General features: G+C 59.0%; 2 protein-coding genes across 2 annotated transcripts; one reads left to right on the top strand and one right to left on the bottom strand.

Annotated features, from left to right (window-relative positions):
• The first annotated feature begins 783 nt into the window (after positions 1–783).
• On the top strand, positions 784–3,627 carry B4GAT1 (beta-1,4-glucuronyltransferase 1). The gene is made up of 2 exons (XM_082300291.1): positions 784–2,581; positions 2,825–3,627. Exons 1-2 carry the CDS (start codon positions 1,088–1,090, stop codon positions 3,014–3,016), a joined length of 1,686 nt encoding a protein of 561 aa, XP_082156417.1. The 5' UTR covers positions 784–1,087; the 3' UTR covers positions 3,017–3,627.
• A 375-nt stretch (positions 3,628–4,002) lies between these two features.
• On the bottom strand, positions 4,003–26,954 carry AHNAK (AHNAK nucleoprotein). The gene is made up of 5 exons (XM_082300375.1): positions 26,852–26,954; positions 23,376–23,468; positions 22,763–22,916; positions 22,166–22,353; positions 4,003–22,016 (listed from the first exon to the last, which is right to left on the bottom strand). Exons 3-5 carry the CDS (start codon positions 22,914–22,916, stop codon positions 5,307–5,309), a joined length of 17,052 nt encoding a protein of 5,683 aa, XP_082156501.1. The 5' UTR covers positions 23,376–23,468; positions 26,852–26,954; the 3' UTR covers positions 4,003–5,306.
• Between the last annotated feature and the right edge of the window lie 943 nt (positions 26,955–27,897).

The following is a 27,897-nucleotide window of genomic DNA, read 5'->3' on the forward strand; positions in this document are numbered from 1 at the left end:
AGACTTGTGACCTAACGTCCCCAGTGTCACCGATGTCCCTGAAGGATGTGGGACATCGTCGCCACCCCGGGTCAAAGGACTGAGACCCCCACGCCCTGATGTCCCCAATGTCACTGATGTCCCCAAAGGATGGAGGACATTGTCATCGTCCCAGCTCAAGGGAGCCCCACCATGTACCCCAATGTCCCCACCACGGGGGACTGGCCCCTGCTGTCCCCAGCGTCCCCCACATCCTCAGCCGAGGGACAGACAGGGGGTGGCCCCACAGCCCCCGTGTCCCCAATGTCCCCAATGTCCCCTGGAGGCCCTGTGGCCCTGACAATAAAGGTGTCCCCCATGGTCCCCGTGCCTGTGGCAGCTTCTTCCCAGGGACCTGGGAAATTTCGGGGGGCCCAGGATTTTGGGGATGGGGACTCAGGAATTGGAGAGGACTCAGGAATTTGGGGGGACCAAGAGGATCGGGGGGGACCCAGGAATTTTGGGGGAAATCAGGAATATGGGGGGAACTCAGGAATATGGAGGACACAGAAACTCGGAGGAGTCCCAGGATTATTGGGGAGGATCCGAGGAGTCGGAATGAACCGGGAATTTGGGGGGGACGCCGGAATTTGGGGGGGATTTTGGGGTCCTGGGGGTTCGGGGTCTCGCCCGAGCTCTGCGGAGCCGCCAGGCCCCGCCCCGAGCGCCGAAACCACGCCCACCAACCACGATCTCTGATTTACATAACCCCGCCCACCCGTCAGTGCCACGCCCCCTCTCACCCGCGCATGCGCAGCTCCTCCCGGCGCCGACGCAGCGCGGTGAGTCCCGGACTAGTCCCAGAGACCCCAAACTGGGACCAGCGACCCCCCGAAACTGGATCCAGCCCCTCCTCCCCATCCCCCAAACTGGTCCCAGTAACCCCTGACTGGTTCCAGCATGCCGGACTGGTCCCGGCTCCGCGCCGGCCCCAGTGACCCCCACCATCCCCCCAGTAACCCCCAGTACCCCCCAGCACCCTCCCAGTGCCCACCTCTGACCCCTTCCAGCGGCCCCCAGTAGCTCCTAGTACTTTCCCGGTTTCCCCAGTCCCCCCAGCGCCCCCACCATGGCCCGGGGGCGGCTCCTGGGGGGCTGCGCGTGGCTGCTGGGGGGGCTGGCGCTGCTGCAGACCCTCTACCTGCGGGCGCTGCCCCCCCCGCGCCCCGCCCCCGCCGCCCTCCGCCCCCGCCGCCCCCCCCGGGGGGTCCTGGACGCTTCGGGGGCGTTCCGGGTGTACTGGGACGTACTGGGACCCCCCCCGGGCTGGGCCAGCGCCCCCCGGCCCGAGCTGGTCCTGGCCACCCACGGCACCCCCGGGCGAGCGGCGGCGGCGCTGGGGGGGCCGTGGGGGGGGCCCCTCTCGGTGGCCGTTTTTGGGGTGCCCCGGGGGGGGCTGGAGGAGCTGATGGCGATTTTGGGGGGGCCCTGCCGGGGGTTACGGGGCCGCCTGAGGCTGCACGTGGTGCTGGGGGCGGCGGGACCCCCCCCGCGACCCCCAAACCTGCCCCGAGCGCCCCAAAATCCCGCAAAATCCCCCCAGAATCCCGGGGGGGGGTGCCGGGGGGCCCTGGAGCGCCTGGCGGCCGCCGACCCCCCCAGTTACAGTTTGGGGGTGCCGTACCCCGGGAATCTGCTCCGGAACGTGGCCTGGGAGGGGGCGGCCGGGGGGGGGCAGAGAGGAGGGCCCCCCCCCGGATTTGGGGGGCGTTGGGTGCTGCTGGTGGACGCCGACGTGGTGCCCAGCCCGGGGCTGCACGAGGGGTTCCTGGAGCTGCTGCGGGATGGGGGGCTGCACCCCAAAACCTGGGGGGGACAGGGGGACCCCAATGATTTGGGGCCTCAGAGGGATTTGGGGGCTCAGGGGGATTTTGGGGACCCCAGAGCTTTGGGGGCTCCTGGTGGCCTCAGGGTCCCCAACATGTCGGGGATCCCCAGCATCCCTGGGGGTCCCAATGGCCTGAAGGACCCCAAAGCCTTGGAGGACCCCAAGGGTCTCCGTGACCCCGGGGTCCCCAATGCCCTGGAGGTCCCAAATGTCCTCAACGACCCCAGTGACCCAAAGGACCCCAATGCTCTGGAGGTCCCCAAGGGTCTCCGGGACCTGGGTGTCCCCAACATCCCAAAGAACCCCAGTGCTCTGGAAGACCCCAAGAATTTCCAAGACCCTGGGGTCCCCAACGTCCTGGAGGTCCCCAACACCCTGCGTGACCCCAACGCCCTGAGTGACCCCGACGCCACGGAGCCCCCCTGGGCCCGGGTGGTCTTCGTGCTGCCGGCCTTCGAGGTGCGTGCGGGGCGGCGGCTGCCGGGGACGAAGGCGGAGCTGCTGCGGCTGTGGGGCGCGGGGGACGCGCGGCCGTTCTACGGGACGCTGTGTCCGCGCTGCCAGGCCCCCACCGAGTTCGGCCGCTGGCGAGCGCTGCCGCCACCGCCCCGGCTGCACGTGGCCTACGAGGCGCCCTGGAGGGACCCCTGGGAGCCTTTCTTCGTGGCCCCCGCCCACGGTGTCCCCCCCTTCGATGAGAGGTTCCTCCAGTACGGCTTCAACCGCATCAGCCAGGTACGGGTGGGATGGGGGGGTGGCCTTGGGGGTTGGGGGGTGGCTTTGGGGGCCATGGGGTGGCCGTGGGGGGCCGGGAGTGCTGGTAGAGGGTTCTGTGGGGTCTTGGGAGGGGTCTCTGGGGTGCTATGGGAGGGTCTGTGGGGGTCTTTGGGTATCTATGGGGTCTGGGGGTGCCCTGGGGGGGGTCTGTGGGCCTGTCTGGGGGTCCCGGGGTGACCCTTTAACCCCCCCCGCCCCCAGGCCTGCGAGCTGCACGTGGCCGGGTTCCGCTTTGCGGTGCTGGATGGGGCCTTCGTCACCCACCGGGGCTTCAAGGAGCCCGGGGGTTTCCACGGGGCCCGCGAGGCTGAGCTGGTCCTCAACCGCCGCCTCTTCCGCGCTTTCCGCGCCGAGCTGGCCCAGCGCTACCCCGGCTCCCCCCGGCACTGCTGAGCCCCTGGGCACAGCTGGGGACACCCCCACGGGCCCTTGGGGGACAGCTGGAGATCCTCCTGTGGACACTTGAAGGACCTGCCGTGGACATCTGGGACACCTGACACAGCTGAGGACCCTCCAATGGACACCTGAGGACTCCCTGGACATGGGGCTGACTGTCCCTCAGTGCCCTCAGTAAAGATGGTGTCCTACCCATGATGTTCCTGTGTGGGTGATGTCATAGGGTGGGGCCGGGGGAGCAGCTGCTCTCAGTTCAGACCACTAACGCCCAGTACGGACCAGTAACGCCCAGTGCGTGAGGCGGGGACACCCCCGCGCGTTATTTATCGTCGCAAACTACAGCTCCCAGCATGCATGGGGGCCCAGCATGGCCGAACCCGCCGTTATTCAAAACCACAGGTGCCAGAATGCATCGGGAGGAACATGGCCGCCAAACCACTTCCGCTGTGGCAGTTTAATTTAAGCCTACACTTCCCATCATACACCGGGGTCACGTGACCGAAACCACGCACCTTTAACGAAACTACAATTCCCGTCATGTATCAGGGCAATATGGCCGACTTCCGGTCTATTTTCCGGGAAGTTCCGCCCTCTTCGTGCCCCAAGAAGGGTGGGTGTGTGAAGTAGCGCCCCCTGGCGGGCGGGAGGAACTAAGGGAGGGTTTAGGGGAGGGGGAGGGGCAGAAACCCCGGGGGGGGGAGGAGCTATGCGGGGGGGGGAACCCAAATCTGAGGGTGCGGGCCCATGATCCCACATCGGGGGGGGAGGGGACACCTGGGGGGAGGGGCTGTGACACCAAAGCCGGGGTGGGGAGGGGCCATGGGGGGGTGGGGACTCGAAATTCGAGATGGGGGGAGGAAAGAGGGACCTTAAATTTTTGGGAGGGGGGGATATGGGGGGCGTTGTGACCCCCCAAATCCGGGGGGGGTGGATCCCCAAATTGGAGCTTAAAAAAAAAAACCCAAATGCACCGAAGTCGCGGTTAATAAACATTTTTTATTTGCATTTTCCACCCTGGTTTTTCTCCCGTTAATTCACCGTTAAAGTGCTGCAAAGGGAACGGTTTTATATTTTCAGGGGGGTTGGGGTTTTTTTCTGGATTTTTTTTTTTTTTTTTTTATTTAAACTCGAAAAATTCTCATAAACAAAACTTTATCCCAGATGCCCAATGCACATTTTTATTTTGGGGGCTGAACAAGACAAAAATTGGGAGATTTTTCCCAAATTATAATACAAAGAATGTAACAAATACAACAAAAAACAGCCATAAAACCGCCAAAAAAATGAAAATAAAGCTGCAGGAAAAACCTTGGGAGCGGCTCTGGGCTCGCTCCGTCCTCCCCAGAGTCATTTGATCTCCAGGTTTTGTGCCATGGATTAAATCTTCCAAGCTCCAGGGACTCTTCTCGGTTTCACAGGCCGGGGTTGTGTTTTTTGGTTTATTTTTATTACTAAATCCATGTTTTTTGGTTTATTTTATGTAATAAATCCATATTTTTTGGTTTCTTTCTTTCAATAAATCCATTTTATTCGATCTTTTTCATACAACCCTCTTCTTTGGTTTATTTTCTTAACGGACCCAATTTTATCTCTGTTAATTCTTTTAATAAATCTATTTTATTTATAATTACTTTTAAAATCTATTTCTTTAATAACACCTTTTTTTTAATGGATCCACATTTTTAAGGGTTTTTTTTTAATAATTTCATTTTATTTGGTTTCTATTTTCAGTAAATCCATTGCTTTGGTTTATATTTTTAATATATCCATGGGTTTGGTTAATTTATTTAATATAACCATGGGTTTGGTTTATAGTTTTTTAGTAAATCCACGGTTTTGGTTTATGTGGTTACTTTATTAATAAATCCACAGTTTTGGTTTATTTATTTCACAAACCAAAAAACCAAAAGGTTCTGCTGCATTTCCAATAAATCCATTGACCCAACAGAACTTTCAGCCCCGCAAAAAAAAAAAAAAAAAAGCCAAAAAAAAAAAAAGGTTAAAACAGAGGAAAAAAAAAAAATTCATTTCCATGAACCAAACACTGAAAATTTTTTGAGGGGGAGGAGGGGAAAAAAACAGGGGAGAACGAAAAAAAACCCCAATAAAAATATCAAAAAAAGGATAAATTGGGAGGGAAGAAGTGAAGCTCTCAGCGGGGCCAGAGCGAGCGTAGGGACCCCGAGGGGGACCCCAAAATTTCGGGGGGACCCCCAACCCCTCCCCCCATTTCTGTACATGTGGGGGTCCCTCCGTCCAGGCCTATGTACAACCCCTCCCCCAGCGGTCACTCCTTGCGCTTGGCCACCGCCAGCTCCACGCCGGGCACGCGGAAGCCGCCCCGGGCAGCGCCACCGACGCCCTCGGAGGACGAGGATGAGGACAGGCGGGACTTGGGGGACCCCAGTGCCCGCCCCGCGTCCTCATCCCCGGCTGTGACCTCGTAGCACCCCTTGGCCTTGGAGCCGATGCCGCCGAAGGTCCCAAATTTGCTCTTGGGCTGCTTGGCGGCGGCGTCCAGCTCGGCCGAGTGGTCATCGCTGAAGGACGACGAGCGCGGCCGCGGCTTCTTGCTGCGGAACAGCGAGAATTTGCCCTTGGCCGCCGGCGCCTCGGCCTCCAGCTCGCCCTCGGCTGAGCCCAGACTCACCTTGGAGCTCTTCAGGTCGCCCTTGGAGCCCGACACCGACCCTGACGCCTCAGGGGACCCCAGGGTGCCACCGCTCCGCCCTTTCTGCTTGGAGAAGTTGAATTTGGGCATCTTCAGCTTGGATTTCTTCATCCTCGCCTCAGCCTCATCCGGTTCCGGCTCGGCCACGTCGGCCCCAGGGAAGTCGACGTCCACCCCGACCTCCCGGCCCTTGGCCTCAGGCTCAGAGAAGACGAATTTTGGCATCCGCAGCTTGGGGAAGGATACTTTCACCTGGCTGCCCTCGGGGCCGGCCCCAGTGCCCACCTTGGGGCCGGAGGCGTGGAACATTCCAGCGCCAGTGCTGACCGACGGCGGCGTCACCTCGGCCACACCTTTGACCTTTGGCCCTTTCATGTTGACATTCAATCCTGAGCCAGACACTTCCGGAGCCTCCAGGTGGACGCTCACCCCTCCATGAGGGGCTTCCACATTGACCTTTGACCCTTTGATGTCACCAGCCACATCCAGGTTTGGTCCTTTCAGCCTCAGATCAACGTCCGGCACAGGGACGCCGGGAGACGCTGGTGTTGGGAATTTCGGCCCTTTCAGTTCCACCTCGGGGCCTTCCAGCTCCAAACCGGAGCCCTTCAGCCCCCCCTTCACTTGGGGACCTTCCAGAGTGACCCCTGCATCCCCTCCCTCCATGCTGGGGCTGGAGATGCCGAACTGGGGGAGCTTCAGGGACGGGAGTTTGATGGTGCCCCCCAGAATTTCAAAGCCAGAGTCGTCTGCCGATGCTTTGGGGGATTTGACGCCGATGTCTCCTTTCAACTTTGGTCCTTTCAGGTTGACATCCAAATCCAGGCCGGAGACATCCAGCGAGGGCCCCTTGAGGTCCAGGGAGGCCCCCGGGGACTGGACGGAGCAGGGGACACCCCCCTTGACCTCCAGCGTCGGGGACTTGACCTTGGGCAGCTTCACCTTCCCCCCCAAGCCGCCGAGGTCAAGGCTGGGCGCGTCCAGGGTGACGCCGGGCCCTTCCACGGAGCCCGAAACGTCCAAGTCTCCCTTTAATTTTGGTCCTTTCAGGTTCCCCTCAAACTCAGGTCCGGAGATTTGGGGCCCTGTGAGCTTCACATCCACATCCGAGTCCACATCCGGCATTTCCAGCCCCAAACCCATTTTGCCCCCCTTGGGCCATCCCAGTTTCCCCTCGGGACCTTCCAGTTGTGCTCCGGCAATGCTGACTTCACCTTTTACTTTTGGTCCTTTCACGCCCAAGTCAACATCTGGCACCGCGACCGAGGGAATGGCGACATCGATCCCAGGGCCTTTCAGGTCCCCCCTGATTTTCACATCCCCAGCGCCCACCTGGACCCCGGGGAGTTTGAATTTTGGGCTTTTCAGGTTCACATCGGGACCTTCAATGTCCATGTTGAGACTCGGGCCCTTGAGGTCGCCCTTGACCGCCGGCACCGACACCTCCAGATCCCCCTCGACTTTCGGGACCCCCACTGAGGCCTCCCCTCGGAACTTGTGCGATTTGAGGTCAAATTCGACATCTGGGAAGGAGATTTTCCCAAACATGGGTTTCTTGCCTTTGGGCGACTTCACGGCAGCATCACCTTTGACGGTGACGTCGGGGCTGGCAACGTTGAGCTCCGTGTCCAGCTCCGCCCCCGCCGCGTTCACATCGAATGCCCCCTTCTTCCCCTTCACTTTGGGGCCGCTCATGTGGATTTTGGGCATCTTGAACTTGCTCTTCTTCCCCTTCCCAGACAGATTGACCTCAGGTGACTCCACATTCAGCTCTGCCTCTGGTAAATCCACCTCCGCCTTTGGGCTTTTCATCCCAAACCCAAACTTGGACTTTTTAAACTTGGGAGCTTTGATGTTGGCCTCCGGGCCCTCGATGCTCAGGTCGGGACCTTCAACGTCAACTTCAGGGCCTTTGACCCCGAATTCTGGGCCTTTGAGGTTGACCTCAGGCCCTTTTAGGTGACCTTCCACCTTCGGGGTTGAAATGTCAAAGCCGCCCTTGGTTTTGTGGCCTTTCAAGTTCAGGTCTATCTCAGGCATGGAGATTTTGGGGACGTTCATATGCATTTCGGGCATTTTCAGTTTAGGACCTTTCACTTTGCCCTCCAGACCCTCAACGTTGACCTCCGGGAGGCTGAGGTCAACCTTGGGGCCGGACAGATCCACCTCGGCCTTTGGCAACTTCACATCCACGTCAGGACCTTCCCCTTTAAAGCCAAATTTGGGCATTTTCATTTTGGGCAGCTTCACTTTCCCCCCCAGACCATCGACGTCGACCGCCGGGCCCTCAATGTCGACTTTGGGGCCTTTGATATCGACCTCGGGGCCCTTCAGACCCCCCTCGAGCTTGGGCCCGTGCAGGTCGGAGTCACCTTTCATCTTCAGGCCCTTCAGGTTCAGGTCGATGTCGGGCATGGAGATCTGGGGGGTCTTGACCTGAATTTCGGGCATCTTGACCTTGGGCCCTTCCAGGGTCACATCCGGTGCCTGAATGTCCACCTTGGGGCCTTTGATATCGACATCTGGGCACTGCAGGTTCCCCTCCAGCTTAGGGACAGAGACATCAATGTCCCCTTTGACCTTGGGGCCCTTCAGGTTGAAGTCAACATCGGGCATGGAGATCTTGGGGGCCTTGATGTTCATCTCGGGCATCTTGAACTTGGGGCCTTTGATCTTCCCCTCAGGACCTGCCAGATCAACGTCAGGGAGATCAACATCAACTTTGGGGCCTTTAATATCAATTTCAGGGCCCTTCAGGTCACCTTCCATTTTCGGGACAGAAACATCGACATCACTTTTGAGCTTGGGGCCCTTCAGGTTAAAGTCGACGTCGGGCATGGAGATCTTGGGGGCCTTGATGTGCATCTCGGGCATGGAAAATTTGGGACCTTTGACTTTCCCGTCCACGCTCAGGTCAGGAGCCTCCACATCCATGCTGGGGCCCGAAATGTCGATGTCACCCCTGGGGAGGGTCACATCAACGTCCACCCCTTCCCCTTTGAATCCAGGCATGGAAAATTTGGGCATCTTGAACTTGGGGAGTTTGAATTTGCCCTCAGGGCTGTCGATGCTGATGTCGGGGGCAGTGATGTTGACCTCAGGGCCTTTCAGCTCTCCTTCAACGCTTGGCAGAGACATGTCCACATCACCTTTGATTTTGGGGCCTTTCAGGTTCAGATCGAGGTCTGGCATGGAGATTTTGGGGGCTTTGATGTGCATCTCAGGCATCTTGAACTTGGGGCCTTTCAGTTTTCCTTCAGGACCCTCAATGTCCACCTCTGGACCTTCAATGTCCACCTTGGGGCCGGACACATCCAGGTTTCCTGTTGGAAGGTTCACGTCCACCTCAGGACCTTCTCCCTTCAGCCCCGGCATCCCGAATTTGGGCATCTTGAATTTTGGTAGTTTGAATTTCCCTTCGGGGCCGTGAATGTCAACATCGGGTGCCTCGATGTCCACCTTGGGGCCTTTGATGTCAAGCTCAGGACCCTTAAGGTCACCCTCGAACTTGGGAGTTGAGATGTCCACGTCGCCCTTGACCTTGGGGCCCTTCAGGTTGAAGTCAACATCGGGCATGGAGATCTTGGGGGCCTTGATGTGCATCTCGGGCATCTTGAACTTGGGGCCTTTGATCTTCCCCTCAGGACCTCCCAGCTCCACATCAGGGAGATCAACATCGACTTTGGGGCCTTTGATGTCAATTTCAGGGCCCTTCAGGTCACCTTCCAGCTTGGGAACGGAAACATCAACGTCACCTTTGATCTTGGGACCTTTCAGGTTCAGGTCAATGTCGGGCATGGAGATCTTGGGTGTCTTAAAATGCATCTCGGGCATCTTGAACTTGGGGCCCTTCACCTTCCCCTCTGGCAGTTCTACGTCCACTTCCGGACCTTCAATGTCCACCTTGGGGCCAGACACATCCAGGTTTCCTGTTGGGAGGTTCACGTCCACCTCGGGACCTTCTGCCTTGACCCCGGGCATCCCAAATTTGGGCATCTTGAATTTGGGCATCTTGAATTTTCCCTCTGGACCGTGAATGTTGACATCGGGTGCCTCAATGTCCACCTTGGGGCCTTTGATGTCGATTTCAGGGCCCTGCAGGTCACCTTCCAGTTTAGGGACAGAGACATCGATGTCACCCTTGACCTTGGGGCCCTTCAAGTTGAAGTCGACGTCGGGCATGGAGATCTTGGGGGCCTTGATGTGCATCTCAGGCATCTTAAACTTGGGGCCTTTGATCTTCCCCTCGGGACCTCCCAGCTCCACATCAGGGAGATCAACATCGACTTTGGGGCCTTTGATGTCAATTTCGGGGCCCTGCAGGTCACCCTCGAGCTTTGGAAGGGACACATCCACGTCCCCCTTCACTTTGGGGCCTTTCAGGTTGAAGTCGACATCGGGCATGGAGATCTTGGGGGCCTTGATGTGCATCTCAGGCATCTTGAACTTAGGGCCTTTGATCTTCCCCTCAGGTCCCTCCAATTCCACATCAGGAAGATCAACATCGACTTTGGGGCCTTTGATGTCGATGTCTGGGCCCTTCAGGTCCCCTTCCAGCTTTGGAACAGAGACATCAATGTCCCCCTTCACCTTGGGGCCTTTCAGGTTCAGATCAATGTCAGGCATGGAGATCTTGGGGGCCTTGATGTGCATCTCAGGCATCTTGAACTTGGGGCCTTTAACCTTCCCTTCTGGGCCCTCGATTTGAACATCTGGGGCAGAAACATTGAACTCAGGGCCTTTCACATCCACCTTCGGCCCTTTCAGGTCACCTCCCACACTCGGCAGTGACACGTCCATGTCCCCCTTCACTTTGGGGCCTTTCAGATTCAGATCAAAGTCGGGCATGGAGATTTTGGGGGCTTTGATGTGCATCTCAGGCATCTTGAATTTGGGGCCTTTGATCTTCCCCTCAGGTCCTTCCAGACCAACATCAGGAAGATCAACATCGACTTTGGGGCCTTTGATGTCAATTTCAGGGCCCTTCAGGTCACCTTCCAGCTTGGGAACGGAAACATCAACGTCCCCCTTCACTTTGGGGCCTTTCAGGTTCAGGTCAATGTCAGGCATGGAGATCTTGGGGGCCTTGATGTGCATCTCAGGCATCTTAAACTTGGGGCCTTTGATCTTCCCCTCAGGTCCTTCCAGATCAACATCAGGAAGGTCAACATCGACTTTGGGGCCTTTGATGTCGATGTCTGGTGCTTTCAAATCTCCCTCGAGCTTTGGAACAGAGACATCGATGTCACCCTTCACTTTGGGGCCTTTCAGGTTCAGATCAAAGTCGGGCATGGAGATTTTGGGGGCCTTGATGTGCATCTCAGGCATCTTAAACTTGGGGCCTTTGATCTTCCCCTCAGGTCCTTCCAGATCAACATCAGGAAGATCAACATCGACTTTGGGGCCTTTGATGTCAATTTCAGGGCCCTTCAGGTCACCTTCCAGCTTGGGAATGGAAACATCAACATCCCCCTTCACTTTGGGGCCTTTCAGGTTCAGGTCAATGTCGGGCATGGAGATCTTGGGTGTCTTAAAATGCATCTCGGGCATCTTGAACTTGGGGCCTTTCACCTTCCCCTCTGGCAGTTCTACGTCCACTTCCGGACCTTCAATGTCCACCTTGGGGCCAGACACATCCAGGTTTCCTGTTGGAAGGTTCACATCCACCTCAGGACCTTCTCCTTTCAGCCCTGGCATCCCAAACTTGGGCATCTTGAATTTGGGCATCTTGAATTTTCCCTCAGGGCCGTGAATGTTGACATCAGGTGCCTCAATGTCCACCTTGGGGCCTTTGATGTCGATTTCGGGGCCCTTCAGGTCACCTTCCAGCTTTGGAGCAGAAACATCGATGTCACCCTTGACCTTGGGGCCCTTCAAGTTGAAGTCAACGTCGGGCATGGAGATCTTGGGGGCCTTGATGTGCATCTCGGGCATCTTGAACTTGGGGCCTTTGATCTTCCCCTCAGGCCCTTCAATGTCCAGCCCTGGGCCTTCAATGTCCACTTTGGGGCCTTTGACGTTGATGTCTGGCATATTTACGTCCCCTTCGATTTTCGGTGTGGATAGATCAATGTCCACCCCCCCTTTCACCTTGGGGCCTTTCAGGTTCAGGTCCAGGTCTGGCATGGAGATGTTGGGAGCTTTGATGTTCATCTCAGGCATTTTAAATTTGGGGCCTTTTATTTTCCCTTTCGGACCTTCAATATCGAGGTCGGGAACTTCTACGTCCAATTTGGGTCCTTTCAGGTCCACCTGGGGTAGGGACACATCCACATCCCCCTTCACTTTGGGGCCTTTCAGGTTGAGGTCAATGTCAGGCATAGAGATCTTGGGGGCTTTGATGTTCATCTCGGGCATCTTGAACTTGGGGCCTTTGATCTTCCCCTCTGGCCCCTCAATGTCCACCTCTGGGCCTTCAATGTCCACTTCGGGACCAGACACATCCAGTTCTCCTGTTGGCAGGTTCACATCCACCTCTGGCCCCTCCCCTTTAAACCCAGGAACACCAAATTTGGGCATTTTGAACTTGGGCATCTTGATTTTACCCTCTGGGCCATGAACATCCACATCAGGGGTCTCAAGGTTGACCTTGGGGCCTTTGATGTCCACCTCGGGACTCTTCATCTCCCCTTCCAATTTGGGGGTGGACAGGTCAAACTCCCCTTTCATTTTGTGCCCCTTCAGGTTCAACTCCACATCTGGCATCGAGACTTTGGGTGAAGAAATATTGAGAAAAGGCATTTTGAATTTGGAACCTTTGGATTTCGCCTGGACATCCAAATCTGGAGCCTGAACCTCAACTTTCGGTCCAGACAGCTCCACCTCAGGTTTTTTGAGCTTCACGTCCACCTCAGGGCTTTGAACTTTTGGGCCAGAAAAGCCAAACTTGGGAAGTTTAAACCTGGATTTTTTACCTTTTCCTTCGAGGTCAGCCTTCGGCCCCTCCAGCTCGAGCTCTGGCCCTTTGATGTCAACTTTTGGGCCTTTCAGCTCGCCCTCGACCTTGGGAAGAGAAGCATCGAGGTCACCTTTCAATTTGGGGCCTTTCAGGTTCAGGTCGATGTCGGGCATGGAGATTTTGGGGACGTTGAACTGCAGCTCCGGCTTCTTGAACTTGGGGCCCTTCAGTTTCCCTTCTGGGCCTTCGATGTCCAGGTCAGGGACAGAAACGTCAACCTTTGGACCCGAAATGTTGACATCGGCCTCAGGGAGGTTCACGTCCACCTCTGGACCTTCCACTTTTGGCCCGGAAAATCCAAATTTGGGCATCTTGAATTTTGGCATTTTAATTTTCCCTTCTGGGCCGTGAATGTCGACATCAGGTGCTTCGATGTCCACTTTGGGGCCTTTGATGTCCAGCTCAGGACCCTTAACATCACCTTCCAGCTTAGGGACAGAGACATCGATGTCACCCTTGACCTTGGGGCCCTTCAGGTTGAAGTCAACGTCCGGCATGGAGATCTTGGGGGCCTTGATGTGCATCTCAGGCATCTTGAACTTGGGGCCTTTGATCTTCCCCTCGGGACCTCCCAGCTCCACATCAGGGAGATCAACATCGACTTTGGGGCCTTTGATGTCAATTTCAGGGCCCTTCAGGTCACCTTCCAGCTTGGGAACGGAAACATCAACGTCACCTTTGATCTTGGGACCTTTCAGGTTGAAGTCGACATCGGGCATGGAGATCTTGGGGGCCTTGATGTGCATCTCGGGCATCTTGAACTTGGGGCCCTTCACCTTCCCCTCTGGCAGCTCCACATCCACTTCTGGGCCTTCAATGTCCACCTTGGGGCCAGACACATCCAGGTTTCCTGTTGGGAGGTTCACGGCCACGTCTGGTGCCTCCGCTTTGGAGCCGGGGACCCCAAATTTGGGCATCTTGAATTTGGGAAATTTTATTTTCCCTTCTGGGCCATGAATATCGACATCAGGTGCTTCAATGTCCACTTTGGGGCCTTTGATGTCCAGCTCAGGGGCCTTCAGGTCACCTTCCAGTTTTGGAACGGACACGTCCACATCACCCTTGACCTTGGGGCCCTTCAGGTTGAAGTCGACATCGGGCATGGAGAACTTGGGGGCCTTGATGTGCATCTCGGGCATCTTGAACTTGGGGCCTTTGATCTTCCCCTCAGGCCCTTCCAGCTCAACATCAGGAAGATCAACATTGACTTTGGGGCCCTGGATGTCGATGTCTGGGGCTTTCAAATCTCCCTCGAGCTTTGGAACAGAGACATCGATGTCCCCCTTCACTTTGGGGCCCTTCAGGTTGAAGTCGACATCGGGCATGGAGATTTTGGGGGCCTTGATGTGCATCTCGGGCATCTTGAACTTGGGGCCTTTCACCTTCCCCTCTGGCAGTTCTATGTCCACTTCTGGACCTCCAATGTCCACCTTGGGGCCAGACACATCCAGGTTTCCTGTTGGAAGGTTCACGTCCACCTCAGGACCTTCTGCCTTGACCCCGGGCATCCCGAACTTGGGCATCTTGAATTTGGGGAACTTTATTTTCCCTTCTGGGCCATGAATGTTGACGTCAGGTGCCTCAATGTCCACCTTGGGGCCTTTGATGTCAATTTCAGGGGCCTTCAGGTCCCCTTCCAGCTTAGGGACTGAGACATCAATGTCACCCTTGACCTTGGGGCCCTTCAGGTTGAAGTCAACATCGGGCATGGAGATCTTGGGGGCCTTGATGTTCATCTCAGGCATCTTGAACTTGGGGCCTTTGATCTTCCCCTCAGGACCTCCCAGCTCCACATCAGGGAGATCAACATCGACTTTGGGGCCTTTGATGTCAATTTCAGGGCCCTTCAGGTCACCTTCCAGCTTGGGAACGGAAACATCAACGTCACCTTTGATCTTGGGACCTTTCAGGTTCAGGTCGATGTCAGGCATGGAGATCTTGGGTGTCTTAAAATGCATCTCAGGCATCTTGAACTTGGGGCCTTTCACCTTCCCCTCGGGGCCCTCAATGTCCACACTCGGCATCTCAACGTCCACCTTGGGGCCAGACACATCCAGGTTTCCTGTTGGGAGGTTCATGTCCACCTCAGGACCTTCTGCCTTGACCCCGGGCATCCCAAATTTGGGCATCTTGAATTTGGGCATCTTGAATTTTCCCTCAGGGCCGTGAATGTCGACATCGGGTGCCTCAATGTCCACCTTGGGGCCTTTGATGTCGATTTCGGGGGCCTTAAGGTCACCCTCAGGCTTCGGAACAGAAACATCGACATCGCCTTTGACTTTGGGGCCTTTCAGGTTGAAGTCGACATCGGGCATGGAGAACTTGGGGGCCTTGATGTGCATCTCGGGCATCTTGAACTTGGGGCCTTTGATCTTCCCCTCAGGCCCTTCCAGCTCAATGTCAGGGAGGTCAACATCGACTTTGGGGCCTTTGATGTCGATGTCTGGTGCTTTCAAATCTCCCTCGAGCTTTGGAACAGAGACATCAATGTCCCCCTTCACTTTGGGGCCTTTCAGGTTCAGGTCGATGTCGGGCATGGAGATCTTGGGGGCCTTGATGTGCATCTCAGGCATCTTGAACTTGGGGCCCTTCAGTTTCCCCTCTGGACACTCCAGCTCAACGTCAGGAAGGCTGACATCAACTTTGGGGCCTTTGACGTCAATTTCGGGGCCTTTCAGGTCCCCTTCCAGCTTGGGGACTGAGACATCAACGTCCCCCTTCACCTTGGGGCCTTTCAGGTTCAGATCGAAGTCGGGCATGGAGATCTTGGGGGCCTTAATGTGCATCTCGGGCATTTTGAACTTGGGGCCTTTGATCTTCCCTTCTGGACATTCCAGCTCCACATCTGGAGCCTCAGTGTCCACTTTTGGACCTTTCAGGTCACCTTCCAGCTTGGGCAGGGACACATCGATGTCGCCCTTGACCTTGGGGCCTTTCAGGTTCAGATCAAAGTCTGGCATTGAGATTTTGGGGGCCTTGAAGTGCATCTCGGGCATCTTGAACTTGGGGCCCTTCACCTTCCCCTCTGGGAGATCAATGTCCACGGCAGGAGCTTCAATGTCCAGTTTGGGACCAGCAGCTTCGATGTCCACATCTGGGCCCTTCAAATCGCCTTCCAGTTTGGGGCCAGAGATGTCCACGTCCCCCTTCAGTTTTGGGCCTTTCAGGTTCAAATCAATGTCGGGCATGGAGATTTTGGGGGTTTTGAAGTGCATTTCGGGCATCTTAAACTTGGGGCCTTTCAGCTTCGCTTCCGGACACTCCAGGTCAACGTCAGGGAGGTTGACATTGACTTTGGGGCCTTTGATGTCGACGTCTGGGCCCTTCAAATCTCCCTCGATTTTCGGGACGGACACGTCCACGTCCCCTTTCACTTTGGGGCCCTTCAGGTTCAGATCAAAGTCCGGCATTGAGATCTTGGGGGCTTTGAAGTGCATCTCGGGCATCTTGAACTTGGGGCCCTTCACCTTCCCCTCAGGGCCCTCCAGTTCGATGTCAGGGACATCCACGTCCACTTTGGGTCCTTTCAACTCCAGATCTGGCACTTTCACGTCACCTTCAATTTTTGGGGCAGTCACATCCACTTCTCCCTTCAGTTTGGGACCTTTCAGGTTCAGGTCGACATCAGGCAAAGAAAATTTCGGTGCCTTGATGTTCATCTCAGGCATCTTGATCTTGGGTCCTTTCCACTTCCCCTCGGGACCTTCAACGTCCACATCAGGAACATCCACATCCAACTTCGGACCTTTAATACTCACATCCGGACCTTTCAGGTCGCCCTCCAATCTGGGGACAGAGACATCAAGACCCCCCTTGACCTTCGGGCCTTTCAGGTTGAGGTCAATGTCCGGCATGGAGATCTTGGGGGCTTTGATGTTCATCTCGGGCATCTTCAACTTGGGGCCTTTGATCTTCCCCTCAGGGCCCTCAATGTCCACACTCGGCATCTCAACGTCCACCTTGGGGCCGGACAAATCCAAGTCCCCTTTCGGAAGGTTCACGTCCACCTCAGGACCTTCTCCCTTTAGCCCCAGCATCCCAAATTTGGGCATTTTGAACTTTGGCATCTTGAACTTTCCCTCTGGACCGTGAATGTCAACATCGGGTGCCTCAATGTCCACTTTGGGGCCCTTGATGTCCAGTTCAGGGCCCTTCAGGTCACCCTCAAGCTTAGGGACAGAAACATCAACGTCACCTTTGATCTTGGGACCTTTCAGGTTCAGGTCAATGTCGGGCATGGAGATCTTGGGTGTCTTAAAATGCATCTCGGGCATCTTGAACTTGGGGCCTTTCACCTTCCCCTCTGGCAGTTCTACGTCCACTTCCGGACCTTCAATGTCCACCTTGGGGCCAGACACATCCAGGTTTCCTGTTGGGAGGTTCACGTCCACCTCGGGACCTTCTGCCTTGACCCCGGGCATCCCAAATTTGGGCATCTTGAATTTGGGCATCTTGAATTTTCCCTCAGGGCCGTGAATGTCAACATCGGGTGCCTCAATGTCCACTTTGGGGCCTTTGATGTCCAGCTCAGGACCCTTAACATCACCTTCCAGCTTAGGGACAGAGACATCGATGTCACCCTTGACCTTGGGGCCCTTCAGGTTGAAGTCAACGTCCGGCATGGAGATCTTGGGGGCTTTGATGTTCATCTCAGGCATCTTGAACTTGGGGCCTTTGATCTTCCCCTCAGGACCTCCCAGCTCCACATCAGGGAGATCAACATCGACTTTGGGGCCTTTGATGTCAATTTCAGGGCCCTTCAGGTCACCTTCCAGCTTGGGAACAGAAACATCGACATCACCTTTGATCTTGGGACCTTTCAGGTTGAAGTCAACATCGGGCATGGAGATCTTGGGGGCCTTGATGTGCATCTCGGGCATCTTGAACTTGGGGCCTTTCACCTTCCCCTCTGGCAGCTCCATGTCCACTTCCGGACCTTCAACGTCCACCTTGGGGCCAGACACATCCAGGTTTCCTGTTGGGAGGTTCACGTCCACCTCGGGACCTTCTGCCTTGACCCCGGGCATCCCAAATTTGGGCATTTTGAATTTGGGCATCTTGAATTTTCCTTCAGGGCCATGAATGTCGACATCGGGTGCCTCAATGTCCACTTTGGGGCCTTTGATGTCGATTTCAGGACCTTTCAGGTCACCCTCAAGCTTAGGGACAGAGACATCGACATCTCCCTTCACTTTGGGGCCTTTCAGGTTCAGGTCAATGTCGGGCATGGAGATCTTGGGTGTCTTAAAATGCATCTCGGGCATCTTGAACTTGGGGCCTTTCACCTTCCCCTCTGGCAGTTCTACGTCCACTTCCGGACCTTCAATGTCCACCTTGGGGCCAGACACATCCAGGTTTCCTGTTGGGAGGTTCATGTCCACCTCGGGACCTTCTGCCTTGACCCCGGGCATCCCAAATTTGGGCATTTTGAACTTTGGCATCTTGAACTTTCCCTCTGGACCGTGAATGTCAACATCGGGTGCCTCAATGTCCACTTTGGGGCCCTTGATGTCCAGTTCAGGGCCCTTCAGGTCACCCTCAAGCTTAGGGACAGAAACATCAACGTCACCTTTGATCTTGGGACCTTTCAGGTTCAGGTCAATGTCGGGCATGGAGATCTTGGGTGTCTTAAAATGCATCTCGGGCATCTTGAACTTGGGGCCTTTCACCTTCCCCTCTGGCAGTTCTACGTCCACTTCCGGACCTTCAATGTCCACCTTGGGGCCAGACACATCCAGGTTTCCTGTTGGGAGGTTCACGTCCACCTCGGGACCTTCTGCCTTGACCCCGGGCATCCCAAATTTGGGCATCTTGAATTTGGGCATCTTGAATTTTCCCTCAGGGCCATGAATGTCGACATCAGGTGCCTCAATGTCCACTTTGGGGCCTTTGATGTCCAGTTCAGGACCCTTCAGGTCACCTTCCAGCTTTGGAAGGGACACGTCCACGTCGCCCTTGACCTTGGGGCCCTTCAGGTTGATGTCCACGTCCGGCATGGAGATCTTCTGTGTCTTGATGTGCATCTCGGGCATTTTGAACTTGGGGCCTTTGACCTTCCCCTCGGGATACTCCAAATCCACGCTGGGCACCTCAATGTCCACCTTTGGCCCTTTAATGTCCATTTCTGGAGCTTTCAAGTCCCCTTCCAGCTTGGGGACTGCCACGTCCACCTCTCCCTTCAGTTTGGGTCCCTTCAGGTTCAAGTCCACATCTGGCATTGAGATTTTGGGGGATTTGATGTTCAGCTTCGGCATCCGGAACTTGGGACCTTTCCATTTCCCTTCCACTCCTCCAACGTCCACCTCTGGACCTTCAATGTCCACCTCTGGCCCAGAGAGGTCCACCTCTCCTTTGGGCAGGGTAACATCCACCTCGGGCCCTTCCAGCTTGGGGGTGGACACGTTGAAATGAGGCAATTTCATTTTTGGCATTTTCAGTTTGGCCTCTGGACACTCCAGGTGGACATCTGGGACCTCCACGTCCACCTTCGGCCCCTTGATGTTGACGCCGGCATCACCTTCAACCTTCGGGAGGGACACGTCCACCTCTCCCTTTACCTTGTGTCCCTTCAGGTTCAAATCCACGTCCGGCATCGAGATTTTGGGTGATTTAATGTTAAGTTTCGGCATCTTGAATTTGGGGCCTTTTATCTTCCCTTCTGGACATTCCAAGTCCACCTCAGGCACGTCAACATCCAACTTGGGACCTTCCACATCCACCTTGGGCCCTTCCACATCGATCTTGGGACCTTTCACATCAATTTTGGCACTTTCCACATCCACTTTGGGGCCTTTCACGTCGATTTTGGGGCCCTTCAGCCCAGAAATTCCAGCGTCCCCCTTCAGTTTCGGGGTCTTCAACCCCAAATCCACATCTGGCATGGAGAGTTTTGGGGTCTGAACATTGAGTTCAGGCATTTTAAACTTGAGACCTTTCCCTTTGACCTCTGGCCCTTCCACATCCACACTCGGGACATCGATGTCCACCTTGGGGCCGGAAATGTCCATCTCCCCCTTCGGGAGCGTCACCTCGAGGTCGGGGCTCTTTCCCTTCACCTCAAATTTGGGCATTTTCAGCTTGGGGAACTTTAATTTCCCCTCGGGCTCTTGGATGTCCAAATCTGGGGCTTCAACCTCAACTTTGGGGCCTTTGATGTCCAGTCCGGGGGTTTTCAGCTCCCCTTCCAGTTTTGGGGTGGGAATGTCAAGGTCTGCCTTGACTTTGGGCCCTTTGAGGTTCAGGTCGATGTCGGGCATGGAGATTTGGGGGGTCTTGATGCTCATCTCAGGCATCTTCACTGCAGGGCCCTTGATGTCCACGCTGGGGACGTCGAAGGTGACGCTGGGACCCGAAATGTCCACTTTGCCCTTGGGAAGGGCCACCTCGAGGTCGGGGCTCTCTCCCTTCACCCCAAATTTGGGCATTTTCAGCTTGGGGAACTTCAGTTTGCCCTCGGGCCCTTGGACATCCAAATCTGGTGCTTCAACCTCGACTTTGGGGCCTTTGATATCCAGTTCAGGGCCCTTCAAACTGGGCACGGACACGTCCAAGTCACTGCTGGCCTTGGCACCATTGAGGGTCAGGTCAACATCAGGAGCGGAGATTTGGGGGGCCTTGAGGTGCATTTCAGGCCCCTGGATGTCCAAACTTGGTGCCTCAATGTCCACCTTGGGGCCGGACACCTCCATGCCGCCTTTCGGGAGGTTCACGTCCACCTCGGGACCTTCTGCTTTGACCCCGGGCATCCCAAATTTGGGCATCTTGAATTTGGGCATCTTGAATTTTCCCTCGGGGTTGTGAATGTCCACTTCAGGTGCTTCAATGTCCACTTTGGGGCCCTTGATGTCCACGCTTGGAGTGCTGACGTCCACCTTGGGGCCAGAAACATCCACTGCCCCTTTGGGAAGGGTCACATCAACACTGGGGGTCTCTCCCTTCACCCCAAATTTGGGCATTTTTAGCTTGGGGAATTTCAGTTTCCCCTCAGGCCCCTGGATCTCCATTTCTGGGCTCTCAACCTCAACTTTGGGGCCTTTGATGTCCAGTCCAGGGGCTTTCAGCTCTCCTTCCAGTTTTGGGGCGGAAATGTCCAGATTTCCCTTCACTCCGGGCCCTTTGAGGCTCAGGTCGACATCAGGCACAGAGATTTGGGGGGTTTTGATGCTCATCTCGGGCATCTTCACCGCGGGGCCGTTGATGTCAACTCCAGGCACCTCCACCCCAATCTGGGGCCCTTTAAGGTCCAATTGAGGCCCCCTCAATTCACCCCCCACAGTCGGCACGGACACGTCCACTCCTCCCTTCAACCCCTTCACGTCAACGTCCATCTCCACGCCCTTCAGGCCACCCCCTGGACTGGCCACTTGCACCTCAGGACCCTTCACGTCCACCTGGAGCCCCTTGGGGCTGAGTCCTTTGAGGTCGCCTTCCACCCTGGGGCCCCTCAAGTTCAGGTTCACGTCTGACAGCGAAATTTGGGGCGTTTCCACCTTCTTGAACGTGGGACCTTTCCATTCTCCTTCCAGGGCCACCTCAGGGACTGCCACGCCCTTGGGGACCTCCACGGTGGCGTCTGCGATGGTGAATTTGGGGAAGGTCATGTGCGGGATTTTGATTTTCCCCTTGGCGCCATCAGGGGCCGGGACCTCCACGCCAGGGACATCCAGTGGAGGGGAGGGGACCTTGGTGGCACCTTTGACCGCCACGTCCACCTGGGGCACCGGGGCTTTGACAGATGGGGATGAAACCTCCGCTCCGGGCGAGCAAGTGACGTCCATCCTGGGGGTCGGAACTTCACCGCCAGCCTGGAACCCAAATTTGGGGATTTTCAATGTCGGGATCTTGATTTTCCCCACATCCACGGGCGGCGAGGAGCTGGCGACCTCTCCCTGTGGACACGGAGCCCCACCAGACACGTGGGGCCCCGTGGCGTGGAATCCCGTGTCCAGCTCTCCCATCTGTCCGTTGGCCTCAATCCTGGGCGACCCCGGGAAGGCGCCAGAGCCCTTCCAGCCCGGGATGGATTTTCCAGTTTCTCCAGCAGGAATTTGGCTCTGGGGCAGTGCCGGATCTGTTGGGGTCTGCAGGTGAAGCCCCCCAGCCCCGCTCGGGCTTTTCCTGGTGTCGGCACCAGACGTCAGCCCGAGCTCTGGTGTCGGGATCCGGACGTTGAAATCGGGGCCACCACCGAGGACGTCGAGGTCGCCGTCATGCCGGGTGACGTCCACGGTGTAGGCGGTGACCTTGCGGGTGACCGTGATGGTCCGGCTCTGCATCCCCCCAGCCTCGGTGTCCGGCCCCTCCTCGGACCTCAGCCGGGGCTTGATTTTGGTGGTGTAGATGCGCTGGTACTCCTCGTCATCGCCGCTCTGGGGATGGGAGATGTCCGCCGTGAGCACCGGGAGGCTGCTTCCTCCTCATCCCCATCCTCATCCTCATCCTCCTCATGCTCATCCTTCCCCCTCATCCCCATCCTCCTCCTCATCCTCCTCTTCCTCCCCCTGTCACCACCACTCACCAGCATGACCTCGGGGCTGCCGGGCACGAAGGTCTCGTGTCTGCAGGGCTGTCCGGGCAGGGGTGACCGGTCCCCGCGGCGCTGCAGCCGCAGTCCCACTGTGTGGTGGCCCATGGTCTGCAGCAGCTGCGCCACCTCCCCCGACTGCAGGTTGTCGAAGTAGACGGTGGCGCTGACGATCTGATCCCCTGCAGGGACAGGGACAAGGGACAGCCAGGTCAGGGATTTCAGGGGGGGACACCAGGACACCCTGTCCCCATCGTGTGTGACCATGGGGTCATCGTCCACAAGGAGGGAGGAGGAAACACCCAAAGTGCCACCAGGATGGATGAAAATGCTCCAAAACTCTTGTTTTTCCCCCCAAAACCCTCAGGGAAGAGCACCTGGGGGGTCACTGCCCATGGGGACAGAGGCAGAAGCTCCTGAGGCGCCACCAAGATGTCCTGAAGGTCCCCAAAACTCCAGTTTTAACCCTAAAACCCACAGGTTTGGGTGGGACTTGAACCATGGGGTCGCCACCCACGGGGGTGGAAGAATAAATGCCCCAAGCGCCACCAGGATGTCCCAGGTGTCCCCAAAGCCCCCGACTGTCCCCACCTTCCTTGACCACACCCATGCGGGCAGCCGGAGAGTTCTGCTGGACGCGCCGGACGAAGACGCCGTCATCGGTCTGGTCGATGGTGATGCCGTGGGAGCCGCTGCCCTGCCAGTTGGGCAGGAGGATCTCCCGCGTCTCCTCCTCCCGCTCCATCTGCACCAGGACACGGTCAGCAGGGCAGGACAGGGGCCGGACACAGGGTCAGGGGACAGACACAGCAGCTGGGGGTGGTCACAGGGCTGGACACGGGGTCAGGGGGTGGACACGGGGGCTGGACACGGGGGCTGGAGGTGGACAGTGGGTCGGAGGGTGGGCATGGGGGCTGGGGTCAAGAGGAGGGGATGGATGCAGGGTTTGGGGTCAGGGCAGGACTGGACGCTGGGTTTGGGGTCAGGGGAGGGGCTGGACACAGGGTCTGGGGTCCGAAGAGGGGCCGGACACGGGGGTCAAGGGGAGGGGCTGGACAATGAGTCTGGGGTCAAGGGGAGGGGTGGATGCTGGGTCTGGGGGCAGGGGAGTGGTCGGACACAGGGTTTGGGGTCATGGGTGTGGCCAGACACGGGGTCTGGGGTCCGGAGAGGGGTCAGGAGGAGCCGGACCAGCCCCACTGACCTCTGTGGGGTCCCAGTCCCGGCCGAATCAGCCCCAGGAATCCTCGGCCCTCGCTCGGGAACCTCGCGGCGACTCCGGCGTCACCTCCCCGGCCTGGAGGGGACAGCGGGGGACATCGTGGGACACCGGGGACACCCACGGGACATCGGGGGGACACCGGGGACATGTGGGAATTCCAGAGCAGGGGGGATCGGGAAGGGTGGGGCAGCGTGGGGATGTCACCTGTCCCTTGTCACCTGCGTCACCTGAACCCCGCCTCGATCAGTTCCTGGTGTTTTGAGGGGATTTCACTGTTTTTAGGAAATTCTGGGTTTGGTTTTTTTTTGTCCTTTCCCTTCCCCAAAACCACCCCAAAAACCGGGAGGGGACCCCTGGGAGGACAGCACGGAGGGTCCTGGTGACCTCAGGGGTGGCCGCGAGCCACCAGCGTGTCCCTGCTGCAGAGAAGGTGACAGTGGCGGGGGTGGGGGGGTGACAGCGCCGGGATTGTCACACCCCGGGGATAAGCAGGGACCTCCCGACCGTCCCCAGCGGGGCGGTGGCACCGGGGGGGCTCCGGATGGGGGGGGGGCGCTGCCCGGTGCCACCTTGGGGTGTCCCCCCCCGCCCCGGGGTGTCCCCAAGGGGGACAATTCGGGCTCGGAAGCCTCTGGAAGGCTCCGCGCGGTGTCGGCCAAACTGGTTGGTGACTCAGAGCGGGGCGGGGGGAACCGGGGGGGGGGACAAGGGGGGGGACCGGGGGTGACTCAGAGCGGCCCCGAGCGCTGGGAGCGGCCCGGCTCAAAAATGAGCCAAAACCCGCCTTTTCCACCATTTTTCCACGATTTTCCCTCTTCTCCCGCGGCTCGGGGGGGGTGACAGGAGGGCCCACCCCCCCCTTGGCGACACAGGGGCCACCTTCGCGTGTCCCCGCGGCAATGCCAACCCCCCCCGCCACAAAGTCCGCGCTATTTTTGGGGTGAAAACCACGTGCGGCCCCTTCCCGGTATTTTTAGTGTCCCTCCCCCCGCCCCCAAAAAGCCGCAGAGGGATGAGATGTCACCCGTGTCACCCGCAGCCGTGTCACCCTGGCCGGTGTCACCCCGGTGTGTCCCCGCACCACTCCCGCACCTCAAAAAGCCACGGCCACCAACCCGGGGGGCTGTGTGGGGACACTGGGGGGACATGGGGACAGTGGGGTGATGTTTGGGGACACGGGGACACTGATGAGACCCCCACCCTTGGATGCTGTTTTGGGGTCCCCCCAGAGTCCCCCCCCCGGGTGTTTGTGCCGAGCGCGGCGGCTTCGGGGCCACAAAGCGACAATTTGCTGAGGCCACCACATGTCCCTTAATCACCCGAAAACCGCCCCGCGCCAGCCTCGTGTCCGGTCACCGAGGGGGTGTCACCCCACGGGGTCGCCCCCGGGACACCCCCGGTGCCACCACCACAGAGTCACCCCCAGCACCTCCCTCCCCCTCCCCTCCGGTCACCGAGGACCCCACGATGTCACCCTCGCAGTGTCGTCCCCCCCCCGTGGTGCCACCTCCAGGGTGTCACCCCCAGGACCCTCCTCATCCTCCTCTCTGCTCCCCGAGGGACCGCCTGGTGTCACCCCCGCAGTGGCACTGTCACAGCGCCACCTCCCAGGGACCCCCAGGACCCTCCTCATCCTCCCCAGTGCTCCCCGAGGGACCCCCTGGTGTCACCTCCTGGTGACGGCGACGGTGACGCAGGGCCCGGGATCCTCCCAGGAAACCCCGCCAAATCCCGGAAAACCATCCCCAAAAACCGGGGGAAAAATCGGAAAATGGGGGGTGGGAAAGTAGAGGAAAAAAAAAAAAAAACGGGAAAAAATGGGAAGAAATGGGGGGAAATGGGAGAAAAAATAGAGGAAAAAACGGGGGGAAATGGGAAAAAACGGGAGGAAAATCGGAGAAAAAACAGAGGAAAAAACAGGGAAAAGTGAGAAAAAATGGGAGAAAAAGCCCCAGGATGAGGAGGACGAGGAGGAGGAGGAGGAGGAGCGGGCGGGGCCCGCGGCCGGTACCGGTCGGACCGGCTGGAGCGAGAGTCCCGCGGGCGGCGGGGACCGCGGGGATCCGGGAGGGTCCCGGACCGGTTCCACCGGGTCCTGCCCGGACGCTGCCCGCGGCCACACGCGGTGGCGCCGGGACACTCCGGCGGTGTCCCCAAACCCCGCCCCGGCCCCCTCCCCAAACCCCCCCCCGGGAACCCCCAAAAGCGCCGCGTGCGCCCGAAAATGTTCAGAGAGGGGCGCGCGCAGGAATCGCCCCCCAATAAAATTCGGGGGTCCCCAGGAGGCTCGGGGGTGGCCTCGCTCCCCAAAATGGGGTGGGGGTGTCCCCGGGGGGGGGGGGGACAGAGGGGGAAGTGGCGCCCGGGTGCGGCCGCGCCCCAAAACCGCAGCGGGCGCGCGGGGGGGAGGGGGGGAACCCGCGCCTCCTCCCCCCCCTCCTCACCCCCCCCCAAATCCCTCCTTCCCCACCGACCCCTCGGGTTTTGGAGTTTTGGGGGATCAAGCGAACCCCAAAATTAACGCCCCCCCAAAAGCGCCGAGCTCTCCCCACCCCCGCGCTGATGAGCGTTAATTAACGAACCCTCATTAACCGAGCGCCCACGCGCGGCCGCGCCCTCACGGGATCCCGGGGATCCCCCCCACCCCAAAAACGGCACCGGGACCCCCCCTCCGGGGGTCCCCGCGGCCCGGGCGGGGCGGGAGCGGCGGGAGGGGCCCGGAGGGGGGGGAGAGGGGGGGGAATCGCCGCGGCCCCGCCCCCAACGGGGACTCCCCGGGCGCGGCCGGAGGGGGGGGAAGGGGGGGCCACGCCCTGAGCGCGGCCGGGACCTCCCGGGACCCCCGGGGCACGCGCGGGACCCCCCGGGGCTGTCCCGTGCAGCTCGGGAGACCCCCGGGACGCTCCCCCCGGGATCCCAGAGCCCCCCCCGGGCGATCACGGGACACGCGTGGGCCCCCCCACCCCCCCGATTCTGTCCCGTGGAGTCCGCGGCGCTCACGGAGCCCCCCCGGGACACCCCCGGCAGCACCGGAGCCCCCCGAGACAAACGAACCCCGCCAAGCCCCCGGCGGTACCGGAGCCCCCCGAGACGGTCACGGGACTCCCCCCTGCACCCCCACGGCAGTCCCGGGACCGCCGGAATCCCCCGGGACCCCCTGGAACACCCCCGGGACCACCGGGACCCACTCCCGGCTCTCCCGGAGCCCCCCAAACCCCTCCCGGGACCACCAGGACGCCCCCCCGCCCTCCCGGGGCTCCCGGAGCCCCCCGGGACGCCCTCGGACACTTTCCGAACCCACCCGAGAACTCCCGGGACAGACCCGGGACCACCAGAACTCCCCCAAAACACCCCCGGGACAGTCCCGGGGACCCCCCCTCGCCCCTCCCGGCGGGTCCCGGTTCGGTTCCCGGTCCCGTCCCGGTTCTGTCCCGGTCCCGTCCCGGCCCGGCCGGTACCTGCGCGCAGTGGGCTCAGCTGCCGGGCCGGGCCATGCCCGGTGCCGGTTCCTGGCGGCGGTGCCGGTGCCGGCGGTCCCGGAGCGGCCCCGGCGGGTCCGTGCGGAGTGGCCGCGCCCGGGCGGGTCCCGGCTCTTGTAGGGCGGCGGAGCCTCCCCCGCCCCGCGGGGAGGGCCCGGCCCGGCCCGGCCCCGGGACAGGGAGCGGCCCGGGACAGCCCCGGGAGGGAGCGGCCCCGCAGCGGCCCCGCAGCGGCAGCGGGAGCGGCCCCGCCGCGCCCGGAGCGGAGCACGGCCCGGGGACGGTTCCGAGCCGGGGCGGTTCTGATCTCGGTTCGGGGACGGTTCTGATCCCGATCCAGCCCCGGTTTCGCTCCCGGTCCGGTTCGGACCCCGATCCCGGTCCGGGGACGGTTCTGATCCCGATCTAGCCCCGGTTTCGCTCCCGGTCCGGTTCGGACCCCGATCCCGGTCCTGTTTCTGGTCTTGATCCCGGGCTGGTTCTGTTACCGATCCGGTCGCGGGTCTGATCCCTGTCCGGTTCCGGTTCCGAGCCTGGATCCACTCTGGAGACGGTTCTGATCCCGATCCTGGGCCGATTCTGATCGCGCTCCGGTCTCGGTTCCGATCCCTATCCGGTTCTGATCTCGATCCGCTCCCGGTCCAATTTCGGTCCTGGTCCCGATCCAATTTCACTCCCGGTCCGGACCCAATCCAGTCCCGATTCAGTTCCGGTCCTGATGCGATCCCGCTCCCGGTCCAATTCCGGTCCCAGTCCCGCTCCCGAGCCCATCCCTATCCCAGTCCCGGTCCCGGTTCCAATCTCGGTTCCAATCCCGGTTCCCGTTCGGGCTCCACTGGACAGTCCCGGAACGGGACCCCCCCGAACCCCCCGAACCCCCCCAGATCCAGAGAAGCCCCTCCCCCCCACCTGCCCCCCCAGGTGAGTCCCAAGCCCCGCCCCCCCAGGTAACCCCAACCCCTCCCAATAGGCCCCGCCCCCCCGGGGTGAACCCCAAACCCCCCTCGAGGCAAATCCCAAATTCC

The sequence above is a fragment of the Coloeus monedula genome (genome assembly GCF_965178545.1).
Source record: "Coloeus monedula genome assembly, chromosome: 39".
Taxonomy (NCBI): Eukaryota; Metazoa; Chordata; class Aves; order Passeriformes; family Corvidae; genus Coloeus; species Coloeus monedula.

Coding starts and splice junctions, on each gene's coding strand:
- B4GAT1 (XM_082300291.1), top strand. CDS start 1,088: ATGGCCCGGGGGCGGCTCCTGGGGGGCTGCGCGTGGCTGCTGGGGGGG. Junction 2,582..2,824: donor GCTTCAACCGCATCAGCCAG/GTACGGGTGGGA, acceptor CCCCGCCCCCAG/GCCTGCGAGCTGCACGTGGC.
- AHNAK (XM_082300375.1), bottom strand. CDS start 22,916: ATGGAGCGGGAGGAGGAGACGCGGGAGATCCTCCTGCCCAACTGGCAG. Junction 22,354..22,762: donor CATGGGTGTGGTCAAGGAAG/GTGGGGACAGTC, acceptor CTGTCCCTGCAG/GGGATCAGATCGTCAGCGCC. Junction 22,017..22,165: donor GCAGCCCCGAGGTCATGCTG/GTGAGTGGTGGT, acceptor TCCCATCCCCAG/AGCGGCGATGACGAGGAGTA.